Source organism: Podarcis gaigeae, assembly GCF_964106915.1.
Source record: "Podarcis gaigeae genome assembly, chromosome: 3".
NCBI lineage: Eukaryota > Metazoa > Chordata > Lepidosauria > Squamata > Lacertidae > Podarcis > Podarcis gaigeae.
The window spans coordinates 88,250,033-88,264,944 of record NC_139680.1 but is presented as its reverse complement, the minus strand read 5'-3'; the positions used below and the strand labels follow the sequence as shown (position 1 = coordinate 88,264,944).

At 42.4% G+C, this 14,912-nt stretch overlaps 1 protein-coding gene across 5 annotated transcripts in view; it reads right to left on the bottom strand.

Annotated features, from left to right (window-relative positions):
- Positions 1-14,912, bottom strand: part of PLB1 (phospholipase B1) — a 111,951-nt gene that overhangs the window by 65,556 nt on the left and 31,483 nt on the right. For 4 of the 5 annotated variants that reach the window (XM_083732156.1, XM_083732157.1, XM_083732158.1 and 1 more), the window contains 6 exons: positions 13,033-13,101; positions 8,846-8,926; positions 8,571-8,637; positions 6,195-6,253; positions 5,259-5,332; positions 922-965 (listed from right to left, as the gene is read on the bottom strand). In XM_083732156.1, coding sequence (XP_083588282.1) covers positions 922-965; positions 5,259-5,332; positions 6,195-6,253; positions 8,571-8,637; positions 8,846-8,926; positions 13,033-13,101 — 394 coding nt within the window. The remainder of the gene's footprint in view (positions 1-921; positions 966-5,258; positions 5,333-6,194; positions 6,254-8,570; positions 8,638-8,845; positions 8,927-13,032; positions 13,102-14,912) is intronic. The other variant, XM_083732159.1, reaches the window with a different exon arrangement.

Sequence of the window (14,912 nt, the reverse complement as noted above, 5' to 3'; positions counted from 1 at the left end):
CTGTTGTAAGTCTCTACACCATCCAATACTTTAATACCCAATCAGATGGGAAGGGGTATTAATAAATGATAGTAGTAGTAGTAGTGATGATAGTTTATGCAGGACTATTGATCTTGTGGAGGCTTCTAACTACATTCATCTGAACATGGTTTGAAGCCCCATTGCAGGCTTCCCAGAGGAACCTAGTGTGAGAACAGGATGCTGTTCTTGTTAATGTTCTTTTATGTTTTATGTCTCTTCTTATGTTCTTAACATAAAAAACATATGCTTAAAAGCAATATGAATGTCAGGTGTTGGGGTAAACAATGGGAGATGGCTGTCATCATAGCACCCTGTTTTAGCTTCCAGAGGCATCTGGATCTCCACTGTCAAAAGCATCAATGAGATTCGACAAAAGGCCAGTGTAGAGGGAGGGGGAGGAGGGCTGCCCCTGCCTTTCACTCTGTTCTGTAAGTGCTCCCCCCCCCCAACTAAAGTAGCTGCTTGGTTCCATGAGCTGCCTGTGGTTTGGTGTCCGTTGGTTGCCTGTAAAAGAGTTCCAAGACACCTTTCTTTCCCCCATAAAAACTTGCACAAGGAGCCTTGCTTATTTGCTTAATGCATTCCAAGATCGTACGGAGCTGAATAATAATTATGCTACACACACACACACACACACATATATATATAAAGTCACAGAGAATTTCGAAGCAACTAAGACCCTGGGAAATTATAAAACACACACTGTTAAGTCATGCACAGCAAATTACAGTGTTGGCTGTGAGAAGGCTTTCCCCGCCCCTCCTCCACCCCCATCAGTCTGGGATGCTGAATACAAAGAGGTTTAAGTCTGTCAAGCCTGCTGAACATTTCCTCAAGTTTGCTCCATAAATTATGAAAGAGCTTCACAAATGCACTAACCTTAGGGAAATGGGCACTTACTTGCTAATGTTGTGACTGTGCTTATGTTTTCATTTCCACCAACACTGCAGAATTGGGGGGGGGGGGGGAGTGTGCAGGGAGGGGAGGGAGGAGAAAGCAAACAAAGTTAGAGAAGATTTGCTTGGAACAAGTCACAGAGTGCCCCCTGGTGATGTTTCCGATCCTCAGCTATCGCTTTCTTGAACTGCTAGTTTGAATGTTTGTTTTATTTATTTTACTTGTATCATGCATTGAAATGGGGCCCCCAATGGTATTCTATAAGGCAATCTATCTATCTATATATCTATCTATTTATCTATCTATCTATGGCAGTAATCACCAGCTACCTACCTCCTAAGTCTTTGTAATGCTTCCAGTCCATTCACAGGATCCTTCTCAAGACTATGGTTAATAACTCAGGTTGCAGAGCCTATGATATGGCAGAGGCTTTATTGCTAATGATATGCCCACACACTGCACTGTTGTCTTTGTTCATAGGTATTGTGGGGTTTTATAACAGCTCCACGTGCCTGTGAAACTTGTGTTAACTATATAATGAGCAGAGTCCCTATGATAGTAAATGTCCTGGTTTTGCGGCCAGCCCAGAACAGCAAAATGCCAACAGGGGTATCAAGCAGCTAAAAAACAACAATGCATGGTTGATGTGCTGTGTTTTTATTTCTGTTATAGACTTGCAATTTAATAAATGGGGAGGGCATATTTTCCCTAGAGTGAGTGATAATTTGGCCTAAGAATAGTCCTCTTGAAGACTCTATGCATTAGTTTCATTTATGTACATGCACCAGTAAGCAATCATCAAATATATCCATATATGCCGAGTCTGAATGCAATTGAAGTCAGAAGCTTTCACTGTAATAGTGACAAATGAGCAGGACTGTCCTTAGTCTGTCATTTCTGATTTTTGACTGTGTGACATATATTAGTATAGGGTTGCCATATTTCAAAAAGTAAAAACCAGGACACCCCAAAAGATCCAAGACAAAGCGCTGCCTTTCAGAAATCCCCCACCTTGGAGGTCAATTCCGCCTTTGAAATCCCAGTAATGTCCGGGAAAATCCAGACATATAGCAAACCTATATTAGTATCTGTTACAAATGTTGGTGCCTACTGATTTAGCAGCAGTTAAAAGCAACACTAGGAGACTAAAATTATATATGCAGCAAAAATAGCAAAGTAAAACACCGGCAAAAGAGAAAAATAATAACTCTTTACTACTCATTTAAAAGTCATCAGTAGAGGAACCTTATGCAATGATCTAGGAAAAGAGTTCATAGGCATGGGGCAACCACTGAAAAGGCCCTGTTTCTTGTGCTTGCCAGTCAAATATTCCTTGGTAGTAGGCAGTGTATGCTACAGGCAAATTGAGCTAGCATGTTTAATAGAACCAGTAAATGGACTGTTACTTTCACCATTCACTGAAATGCCCCAGTTTCATACAGGGAAGAAAGGAACTGCTATCTGCTTGTGACTAATATTGTGTAATAAGATAGAAAATAAATTATCTAGAGACACAAGGTTTCTCACGCGTATATCCTATTTCTAGTCGCCTCATCGCACTCCATTTGAATGCTGCTTTCAAGTAGATAGATAGATAGATAGATAGATAGATAGATAGATAGATAAATTTATTGTCATTGTCCGTATATACACAGTATACACAACAACGAAAATCAAACACCCAAGACCGGATTCACATACACATTCGCACGTATCTCCAACACTCTCATCCTATTCAGACATAATCTATTAGAACATAACATAATCCAGAATATAACATAACCTATTAGAAGCATAGCATAACCTAAAACCTATCTCATTCCTTACTACTCACTGCTTGCTATTTCTTACAACTGGCCCTGAGATCATTATTTAGTGCAATCAGAGCTCTTGGATAGAAACTATTCAGAAGGCGTGTGGTTCGTGTTTTCATTGTCCTGTATCTTCTGCCCGAAGGCAACAGTTCAAAGAGGTTGTGAGCAGGATGGGTGGGATCTCTCAGGATATTGTGTGACTTCTTCAAGCTGCGAGACGTGAAGATCTCATCCAGGGTTGGTAGTTGGAGCTCAATAACATTCTGGGCAATTTTAATTATTCTCTGTAAAGCTTTTTTATCCATTTCAGAGCTGCTCCCATACCACGATAATATACTATAGGTTAAGACACTCTCAATGGTACTGTGATAATAGGACAGAAGTAGGTGCTGAGATAGATTCAATCCCCTGAGCATTCTCAGGAAATACAACCTCCCCTGCACCTTCCTCACAACCATATTAATATTTGCAGTCCATGAGAGGTCCTCAGAGATGTAAATGCCCAGGTATTTAAAACTACCAACCCTCTCCACCTCCTCGCCATTTATGTGCAATGGTAAAAATACACTTTTCTTTCTCCTAAAATCAATTATGAGTTCTTTGGTTTTTTTGGTGTTAAGCATAAGATTATTTTCTTTACACCATTGAATTAACCCCTGTACTTCTTTCCTATAAGCAGCCTCATCATTCTCACTAATGAGCCCCACCACTGTTGTATCATCCGCAAATTTGATGATTGTGTTGGACTTATACAGTGGGGTGCAATCAAATGTGTACAGGGAATAGAGAAAGGGGCTTAACACACACCCCTGAGGGGCTCCTGTGCTTAATACTAGAGTAGAAGAATAGTAAGGTCCCATTCTCACTGTCTGCGGCCTATCGGTCAGGAAATTCCTTACCCACAAACAGATCTTCTGATGTATACCCAAATTGGTCATTTTAAGGAATAACCTGTCTGGTAGAATTGTATTAAAGGCAGAACTGTAGTCCACAAACAACAGCCTTGCGTAGGTTCCCTGTCGTTCTAGATGACTCAGTACAGTATGGACAGCGATGGAAATAGCATCATCAGTAGATCTATTTCTTCTGTATGCAAACTGGAACGGGTCTAGAGTGGATGGAAGACCAGCCTTAATATAATCTAGCACCAATCTCTCAAAGCATTTCATAACGACAGATGTTAGGGCTATTGGTCTGTAGTCATTGAGAGATACCACCACTGACTGTTTAGGGACTGGCACTATAATCGATGTCTTCAGGCAGGTAGGGACAGAACCCTGCAACAGGGATAGATTAAAAATGTCTGTAAATACACCAGCTAATTCTGCAGCACAGTCCCTAATAACTCGTCCCATAATTCCATCCGGTCCAGCTGCCTTCCTAATATTAATGCTCCAAAAAGCACGTTGTACGTCGGAGGTCTGTAATAAAAATGGTTGTTTATCAGTAATAGTTTCTGATGATGTGCTGGTAGCCAATGCTGTAGTGACGGTGGTTCCAGTTCCCACCTCAAAACGACTGAAGAATTGATTCAGCTGATCAGCCAGGTGTGCACTGCTGCTAGCCAGTTCGTTTTTAATATTTTGCCCTGTAATTTGTCGCAGGCCTTGCCATACTCGACGAGGGTCGGAGCTCTCAAAATGCTTTTCGATCCTCCGGCAGTACATAGCTTTGGCATCCCTAATGCCCTTTTTCAGTTTGGCTCTAGCTTCTCTATACTGTTGCACATCGCCAGAGTGAAAAGCAGCATTTCTTGCCTTTAACAGAAGATACACATCCCTGTTTAGCCAGGGCTTGTTGTTAGGAAACACCCGTATTTGTTTGGTGGTAGTAACGACATCAATGCAGCTTTTGACATAGAACAGTACTATTGAAGCGTATGTGTCCACATTATTCTCCACAAAAAGTGACCATTCAGTGTTCCGAAAGCAATCTTGAAGTTGCTCGGATGCACCTGCTGGCCACACTCATATCTCTCTAGTTGATGGTCTAATTCTGCGTACGAGAGGTCTATATGATGGTATCATAAGTAAGGATATGTGGTCTGACTGTCCCAAATTGGGCAAGGGCTTGGTCTTGTATCCATGCATGATGTTACTATATACTCGGTCTAGGGTATTTCCCCCCCTAGTGGGACAATCAACATACTGGTGTTGTACTTGTCCTCATTGTAGCGAAAAATGAATGAGGTGGGAATATGAAAAGTCAGAACATTTGTAGAAAAAGGTACTTTCGTTAATTTGAAGAAATAGATAAGTCAATCCACAGGAACTTGAAAAAAGACAAAGCCATGCATAAACAAGAGGAAGACTCCTATATCATCAGAGAAGCCTGAGGCCACATCTGCCAGAGCCATGACTCTAGTTACAGCTTGTGCAAGTTTTAAGAGTGCCAACCTCAAGATGGCTCTGAAGTAGCAATTGAGGTCAGCAAGGAGGAGACTGGAATTGGTTTCGAAAGCCAGCAAGAAGAAAAGAATAAGAACAGACTGCAGAATATCTAAATATTTAGATTTGTGGCACTCACCTCCATGAAAGGCCTCGATACTGTGTCAGAACATCTAGGACATTGTTTGGTGAAGAACCCGCTCCATTTCCTGCCTGATATCAAAGAGGACAAAGGGGTTTGGGAAAGTCCTTTTAGAATGTTGCTCGCTGATTTGGAATGGGATGGTTGGAAAGAAGCCACTTTAGATGACTCCCCCTGGAAATATCCCCCACTCTCACTCTGAGGAACCTTGACAGTATTTTAGTTCTGCCTAAAAATAGCATTGGCATCCTGTCTACCTTATCATGGGGATAAGCAAGCAGCGGAGGACTGTCATTGGCCAGGGCTAAATTTACAAGCCTACTTACAATAAAATCCATAAACTGATGCTTGCGGATCAAAGAATAATAAACCAATAATTGCCCTTCCATTAATACTTGTTTCAAGAATACTGACGGGTACAGAAGCAATAAATAACAAAGCATATTGCAACAAAGCATCATAGGGTTATGAAGGGGGGGGACAGAAATAATATTAATTTGTTATTGCTGTTGACTGAGTTATACATTGCTAGCATGTAGGCACTGCAAATGTGGTAAGATCCCCCCCCCCAAAAAAAAATTATAGCACCTTCATGGAGCTTCCACAAGTAAGGGATTTTCAGGTTCGACGTCATATGTTTAAAATGGCCTTTAGTCAAGTTCTCCTCTGCAAAGAAATGTCCACATGTGGTAGGAAAATGTTTGAAATATATATACACATTTGTATCGATTAGCATTTGCAAGTGTGCAATGCCCAAGGAGGTGGCATTAGCAGCCTGAAGCAGATTAAGACTGCAGCATAATGGGAACAAAGCAGAAGAAAGCATAGGAAATTCAGTTCGCCATGAAGATCCCTCCTTTTTCAGATCAGAATTCAGAAACAGCTTTGACACCACTCATTTTAATAGAGCACATTTTGGTGATCTGCACTTACAGTTATTGAGTCCCCAAGGGCGCCTATAACTTTAATGTCTGCTGGCCTCAAGTTATGAACTATAAAAAAGAAAGAGAGAGAGAGAGAGAGTGATGGGACTCTTAAGAAGATCTTTGACATTCGGAACATATTTCTTCAGAAGAAGTTGAAAGAACTTGAGATCTTATTTAAAACTCATATTCTGCCAAATTGCCATAACTCTTGTTAGTCCCCGGAGGCAAATATGTGATACTTACCAGAATACCTAATTCTCCTGAAACTGTTCCTCCCTAGAAGCTAGGATTTTTCTCCCACAAAATTATTATGCTGAAATAAAATCCAAGGAACTGGTATCTGGCAATCTTCAGTCGGCGGTGGGGAATCATTTTCACCCAGAGAGGGCCACATTTCTTTCTGGGCAAGTTTTCTGAGGGCCACATGACGGTGGTGAGTGGAGCGAGAGGCAACAGCAGCCAGAGACATTAATATGGGTGTTTTTTTTCTTTGTACAGTTTGCTGTTTCCACACACACTCACACAGCCCTCTCTGTTCTCCATCCAGACAAGCTTTAGAAGAACTCAAGGCCACATTTCAGCCAGGCAAAAATGTTTGGGGTGCAATGCAGGGCCAGTAAGCAGCCTGGCCTGAAGAGAATTTCAAAGGCCAGTTAGAGAGGTCTGGAGGCCCACATTTGACCCACAGGCCTGAGGGTTCCCAGCCATTTTAGATGAAGGCCAGGATGCCCCTCAAAGACTGGCCATGCCATAATCTGTTACAGCTCAAATGTAAGGTAAAGGTAAAGGTACCCCTGCCCGTACGGGCCAGTCTTGACAGACTCTGGGGTTGTGCGCCCATCTCACTTAAGAGGCCAGGGGCCAGCGCTGTCTGGAGACACTTCCGGGTCACGTGGCCAGCGTGACATCGCTGCTCTGGCGAGCCAGAGCCGCACATGGAAACGCCGTTTACCTTCCCGCTGGTAAGCAGTCCCTATTTATCTACTTGCACCCGGAGGTGCTTTCGAACTGCTAGGTTGGCAGGCGCTGGGACCGAGCAGCGGGAGCGCACCCTGCCGCAGGGATTCGAACCGCCGACCTTTCGAACGGCAAGTCCTAGGTGCTGAGGCTTTAACCCACAGCACCACCTGCGTCCCACAGCTCAAATGTGCAAGTCCATTAAACTGAACTATTGTGATGATAGCCACAATATTTATTTCAGGCCTTATATGCTGCTCTGTAACCAAGTTTCCACAACATTGTTTGCAGAATGCCTTGAGCACATGCATTCCTATGTGCTCGTAATCCTTTCTTTGGTTAGCAATACTTTTCTGAAGCATTGCCAAAGAACTTGGGTTGTTTTTTTTAAAGTCAGCTATGCTAGTGCTTTGATGTTATAAGAAGGAAACTTTTATTCCCCCAAAGATGCACACTTTGTAGTTTTGAAAAACTGGGCTTTAGGTAAATTTGGTTTGTATGTGAGCAAGGAGAAAACTCTTTAATACCAAGCCAATAATTCACACTATGAAAAGCACATAAGTCAACCGGAGAATGAATGGAGGACCACATTCCAGTGTCCCTGGAATCACCATTGTACAGCTTTTAGGCTATTCAGAAAATAGACTGCAGATTCTATACAGGCTGTGGATTATCCCCAAACAGAACTGTAACCAAGGTTCTTTGAGGAAGGGCTGTAGTTCAGTGGTTGCACGCAGAAGGTTCCTGGTTTGATTTCCAGCATCTACAGGTAAGGTTGGGAAAGGCACCTGCTTGAAATCCCAGAGAGCCACAGCCAAGCAGTTTAGATAACACTGAACTACAGTACCACAGCTTCCTAAATTCACATGCCCACGTGTTCCCAGTCCCTAGCCATGATGGAGGAGCCATCATTCAGTGACAGACCACCAGGTTTTCATGTAGAAGGTCCAGTGGGTTCAATCCCTGATATCTAAGGTAGCTTCTGCCTGGAATCTATGCCATCATTTTCTCCCACTCATCCCAGAGATGTTCCCACTTGGAAATGAAATTAACAACCTTGACCAATTAAAAAAAAATCACAGTCATCTTCCACTTTCCCCAAGGAGCGTAAGGCAGGCATTGGAGGGGTGTTACCATATTATCTCCTTGCAACAGTCCTCAGAAGTAGCTAGGAGGGCCCAATATATTTTGCTGAATGAGACAAAAGACAAGACAGCAGAATCGAACCACTAGTGGAATCTTATTTCAACATTGGCAATGAACCAGCTATTAGCTACATAAGACACATGGCTGTCAACTTTTCCCTTTTCTTGTGAGGAATCCTATTCGAATTAAGGGAATTTCCCTTAAAAAATGGGAAACGTTGACAGCTATGGTAAGACAGGACCTATGATGATTGAGCAAATTCAGAGATAAAAATCTGTACCTGAGGCAGGAATTGTGTCTGAGGGGTTGCGGTCAGTACATGGAATGTCTGTCCCAAAGCTCCTTTGCTGACAAAGGACAGAGAACAATGCATTACAAATGGCCTTTAGCAGTTCCAGTAAAAAGAAATGCATACTTCTTCAACAGACTAGAGAAAGAGTATCACCCCTAGAAAATAACTGCAAGGGATATACAATGTTCTTATGTCCAATACCCAGTCTTCTCCACCCAAAGGCAAGCAATAATAAAATATTATGCAGTTGGAGCTTTCCCTACTTGAGATATTGTTTTGGTTCGTGGCTCCACAGGAAAAGATGAGTAGTTGCTATTCTTGAATGTGAAGAAGTATGGGTTCTCCTGCAGAGACAAGGTGATGAAAACAATTAGGGTGGGGAGGGGAATTATCATTTTGCACCATGGTTGAAGTCAGAAGGGCAGATTCAGCAACCAGAGTTAATCATTACAAATTCTGGATTTAAAGGGACCATTCTAACCTCCAGAGGCCATGGCCTGCTTATGGACTGCCAGACTCTAAGACAGGTAGGGTGAACCTTTGGCCCTCCAGTTGTTGCTGAACCTCAACTCCCATGATTCCTGGCCATTGGGACTGATGTAGTTCAGCAACATCTAGAGAACTAAAGATTCCCCACACCTGCTCTATGAAGAAGGGCACATGTGCTTTAGCATGGCCAAGACAGAGAGAAACTTTCACCAACCTGGTGCCTTCCAGATGTTTTGGACTACAGCTGGCTGGGACTGATAGTTGCTGTACAAAACATCGGGAGAGCACCTTGTTGGTGAAGGCTTTGTTTGTTTAAATACTGACCTTCACCGGAAGATCTCAGGGCAATTCACAAGATAAAAATACAAGATAGAATCACATTAATTAGCCACCCCCCCTCTCTCTGTGTGTGTCTATCATCTATCTATCTATCTATCTATCTATCTATCTATCTATCTATCTATCATCTATCTATCTATCTATCATCTATCATCTATCATCTATATCTATCTATCTATCTATCTATCTATCTATCTATCTATCATCTATCTATCTATCTATCTATCATCTATCTATATCTATCTATCTATCATCTATCATCTATCTATCTATCATCTATCTATCTATCTATCTATCTAATCTAATCTATCTATCATATATCTATCTATCATCTATCTATCTATCTCTATCTATCATCTATCTATCATCTATCTATCTATCATCTATCTATGATAAAGAAATTACTTTAGCAGATAAAACTCAAGTAAAGCCATCTTACCCACACAAGAAATTCCCCACCCACCCCTTATGCGTGAAACTGGATGAATTTTCTTTGCCATAACTTGGTTAAAATTCAGAAGGGTCAGCACTAATTTTTAATAAATATCACATTGTTTTTTGTGCTGCCAGATAATCTAAACAACAGGGGTTTGTTTGGGTTTTTTTGTAAATGATCATTGTGCAGGTTTGATATCCTGCAACATTCTACAAGGAAGGCTCAAGCAGTATGTGGACCGAGAACTCCCAGAAGTGCAAGCTGGATTTAGAAGAGGCAGAGGAACCAGAGACCAAATTGCAAACATGCACTGGATTATGGAGAAAGCTAGAGAGTTCCAGAAAGACATCTACTTCTGCTTCATTGACTATGCAAAAGCCTTTGACTGTGTCGACCACGGCAAACTATGGCAAGTTCTTAAAGAAATGGGAGTGCCAGATCACCTCATCTGTCTCCTGAGAAATCTCTATGTGGGACAAGAAGCTACAGTTAGAACTGGATATGGAACAACTGATTGGTTCAAAATTGGGAAAGGAGTACGGCAAGGCTATATTTTGTCTCCCTGCTTATTTAACTTATATGCAGAATTCATCATGCGAAAGGCTGGGCTGGATGAATCCCTAGCCGGAATTAAGATTGCCGGAAGAAATATCAACAACCTCAGATATGCAGATGACACAACCTTGATGGCAGAAAGTGAGGAAGAATTAAAGAACCTTTTAATGAGGGTGAAAGAGAAGAGCGCAAAATATGGTCTGAAGCTCAACATCAAAAAAACGAAGATCATGGCCACTGGTCCCATCACCTCCTGGCAAATAGAAGGGGAAGAAATGGAGGTAGTGAGAGATTTTACTTTCTTGGGCTCAATGATCACTGCAGATGGTGAAAGCAGCCACGAAATTAAAAGACGCCTGCTTCTTGGGAGAAGGGCAATGACAGGCCTAGACAGCATCTTGAGAAGTAGAGACATCACCTTGCCAACAAAGGTTCGTATAGTTAAAGCTATGGTTTTCCCAGTAGTGATGTATGGAAGTGAGAGCTGGACCATAAAGAAGGCTGATCGCCGAAGAATTGATGCTTTTGAATTATGGTGCTGGAGGAGACTCTTGAGAGTCCCATGGACTGCAAGAAGATCCAACCTCTCCATTCTGAAGGAAATCAGCCCTGAGTGCTCACTGGAAGGACAGATCGTGAAGCTGAGGCTCCAGTACTTTGGCCACCTCATGAGAAGAGAAGACTCCCTGGAGAAGACCCTGATGTTGGGAAAGATGGAGGGCACAAGGAGAAGGGGACGGCAGAGGACGAGATGGTTGGATAGTGTTTTCGAGGTTACCAGCATGAGTTTGACCAAACTGCGGGAGGCAGTGGAGGACAGAGGTGCCTGGCGTTCTCTGGTCCATGGGGTCACGAAGAGTCGGACACGACTAAACGACTAAACAACAACAACAACAACAACATTGCCTTTGTCTTCTCCAACTTCACGCAGTCCAGACAAGTTCAGTCAGAATTCTCTTGAGTACACAAGGGCAATTTTCAACTAAATAATTGCATCTCCAAATTTGTCCTGAAGAGTTTGGGGGAAACCCAGAAAAGAGTTAAAGGGTGTAGGGATGGAGTGGGGGTGGGGAGGATGTTCCATGCACAGGAAGAAATCCTTGCACTGATGGAATAATTTAGTTAACACTGCTTTGAATACAACACTATGTGTGAATGGGTGGTCACTGATAAATTGTCATGATGTCTGGAAATTTTCTGAGTGGGAAGGCCTCTTGCTAGCTCATGCCTTCCCTTCTATGTCTTGCATATTGATTTATGTATAGCACCTAGTTAGAGCAGGCATTCTAGAAATAAATCATAAAGAGGAATAATTATAAATGCAAATGAGCAATGATGGCATTTTTCTTTTCTGGGAGAAATGGCATCTCTAAAGCCATTTTCACAAATGACCTTTGAATCTCTTTTTTCATTTCCCCTTTCTGAACAACATTAAATGAAAAATTTACATTGGCTGAAAAGTACATTTGATTTTGAAATGTCTCTCTCCTCTCATTACCAGTACAGTATGAACATCATTCAGGATTGATGCAGTGCAGACAAGCAAAATGTCTTGAGTACTGCTAATGTGAAGGCACTCAGGCTACTCTTGAGGAATGCCTTTATCTCCTGTAAAGGTGCTCATAAAGGAAGATTATTTTTTTAATGTATAGTCTTCTCGCCAGGTTCAGAAGAACATCAGAAGAACTTTGCTGGATCAGATCAAAGTGTCATGAAATTCTACTCAATACTGATCCAGAGCAGATTCCAACATATAGTTAGCAGAGTAAAATCTTAAAACAAGTTGCAGGATTCCCAAAAAATAGACCGGAGGCAATTGTCTTTTATCCAACACAGCTTTGCTGCTACTGAAGGCAAATGAGGTCACAAATCCAGTACATTCAGGATTGGCACTGTCCATAAGAAATCCAGTTGCAGCAGACTTAACTTAAACTTACAATACTTACAGCAAGTCTAAACCTTAACACTATATACAGAACACTACACCAGAAGGAAAAGAGATAGAAAGAGAGAGTGAAACCCAGGCTCCTTCTAGCCTATTTTTATAGCCAGCATGACCTTGACGGAAAGAGATAAGAGAACCACTTTAAGCGAGCTGTGCTCAACTTCTCTGAAGGAATAAGCCAAACATCATGAACCTTCTGCTTGTTTCTTTCACACAGAGAAGCTTCCAGAACCCTCTTGAATTAAGTAGAATAGAAAAGATCTCTACACATCAGATCAATACTTTCTGCACTAAGAAATGCAAACTGACACAAAGGTCTGCCGATTAAAGGTCCATTCTGCTCCCACAGTGGACAACCAACTGCTTCAAGAACCCACCAACCTGCAACCAGGGGATTAAGGGAATGGCCCTCTCCGGCTGTTGCCGTCCAGTGATTGGCATTCCGTATTATACTGTCTCTGAAAGTGAGGTGTCATCATGCAGCCATCATGACTAATAGCCACAGTTTATTAGCTGTGCCTCTACTGCAGTGAGGTAGGAAGTCTGTGATTCTGCAATATTTAGAAATGGTTGAGAAGACTTGAGAAGGGGATTGCATTTGTTTAGAGAAAGAGGTCCCTTGGGGATGGGGGACACACACACAGATAAAATGCAAAAATGCATGTATAAAAGAAAACTGCTCCTACCTGAGAAGGACATCGCACCTCGGGCATCTCTGCAAGATAATAGGGCTGCTTCTGTCCATCTGGTAACAGCTGGAAGACAAGATGTGAGCACTGTGAGGGTCAGGCAGCAGATCAGTTCAAAAGGTGCATTTTAGCCTCTTGTAGGCTAGACCTGCAGGGACGCGGGTGGTGCTGTGGGTTAAAGCCTCAGCGCCTAGGGCTTGCCGATCGAAAGGTCGGTGGTTCGAATCCCCGCAGCGGGGTGCGCTCCCGTTGCTCGGTCCCAGCGTCTGCCAACCTAGCAGTTCGAAAGCACCCCCAGGTGCAAGTAGATAAATAGGGACCGCTTACTAGCGGGAAGGTAAACGGCGTTTCCGTGTGCTGCACTGGCTCACCAGATGCAGCTTTGTCACGCTGGCCACGTGACCCGGAAGTGTTTCCGGACAGCGCTGGCCCCTGGCCTCTTAAGTGAGATGGGCGCACAACCCCAGAGTCTGTCAAGACTGGCCCGTATGGGCAGGGGTACCTTTACCTTACCTTAGGCTAGACCTGCAAGTTCTAATTCAAGGCAATTACCACTACATCTGATGAGGAGGTAAAGCTATTTCTTGACTAAAGCCCTTGAGACTGTAGATGACGGCTCATGCAGGCAACAAAATGCCACCCCCCCAAAAAAAAAAACACAAAAACCAGCCACTCCTTGCATTTAGAAAACTAGCATGTCAGTCAGAAGGCAAAACCAGACAAAGAACAGATCACTTCCAGCAAATGATGACCATTCGAAGTGGCCCTAAGAGTTTTGCTTTCCAACTTTTCTCAACTTTTTGTCTTTGATTCAAGGAAGCTAACATCATGGAGCTGTGAGGAGCGTTTTAGATTTAGGGGAATTGATACGTTAAAAAAGTGAAAAGTGCATGCTTGGCTGGCACACAAAATAATGATTGAGAATAGAACAGGGATATAATGAAGAAAAACTGAAAATTGAGAAATAAGACCTCATGGGCAAATAAAAATTTCATGAAACTGAAAATGAATGGATAGCCAATTAAAATGATGCATTCGCAAGCTGTTAATACCGGCAGTCATTTCCACAAGTTTAAGATTAAAACTACTGTACTATACTTAAATAAAAAATACTTAAATAATTAAGGAACAAAGATTCAGCCACACCAGAGAAAAACTTTTTCCTTTTAAAACAAAAGCATAGGCTAATTTCTAAAAGGGGCTTGCAAAAAAACTGAATCATGTCTTGTGGGTCACTAAAGCTTCTTCCATCTTCCTTTGAGACATGAGTAGCACTGGGCACCATCTGGCAGGGGCATGTTTGTAGCATTGATGAAATCTTAACTATATTAAATGGGGGCACATCCAGAGGGACAATGTCTTTACAGCCAGGTACAGAAAACATCTCAAAACCCTGCTGAGATGACTGATATCTAAATTGCTTAGGCCAAGAGAAAAGCAATCACTAAGCACTTCCATGCCAGTCACAAGCAGCTCAAACTATAATGCTGCCCACAAGGAAAAATGCATCTTGCTATTGTTGTTTGCTGGAGGGTGGTGCTACCAGCCCAGTGCTTTGCTTGATTACAGGCCCTTCCATGTGCCCTGTAAGAGAACAAAGCCAGGGGAAGGGGCTGTGGCTGGGAAAATATGAGTTGTGGGGCACTGGTTGTTCTGAAATGAAATGGAGAGGATCTTCTAGAGAATAGTGCCTCCCTGATGCCATATAGCAGGACTATAGGACAGGAGCCCAATGAGCAAAATGAGCAGGAAGGCTCCTGATGCAAGGGCTGTTCAATATGCATTAAATGTTACATATTTAAAATGCTATGCACAGTGGTTTGCATTAGGCAGAAGGTTTAACTATAGCAAATGCAGCAAGGGGAGTGCTAAAGGCT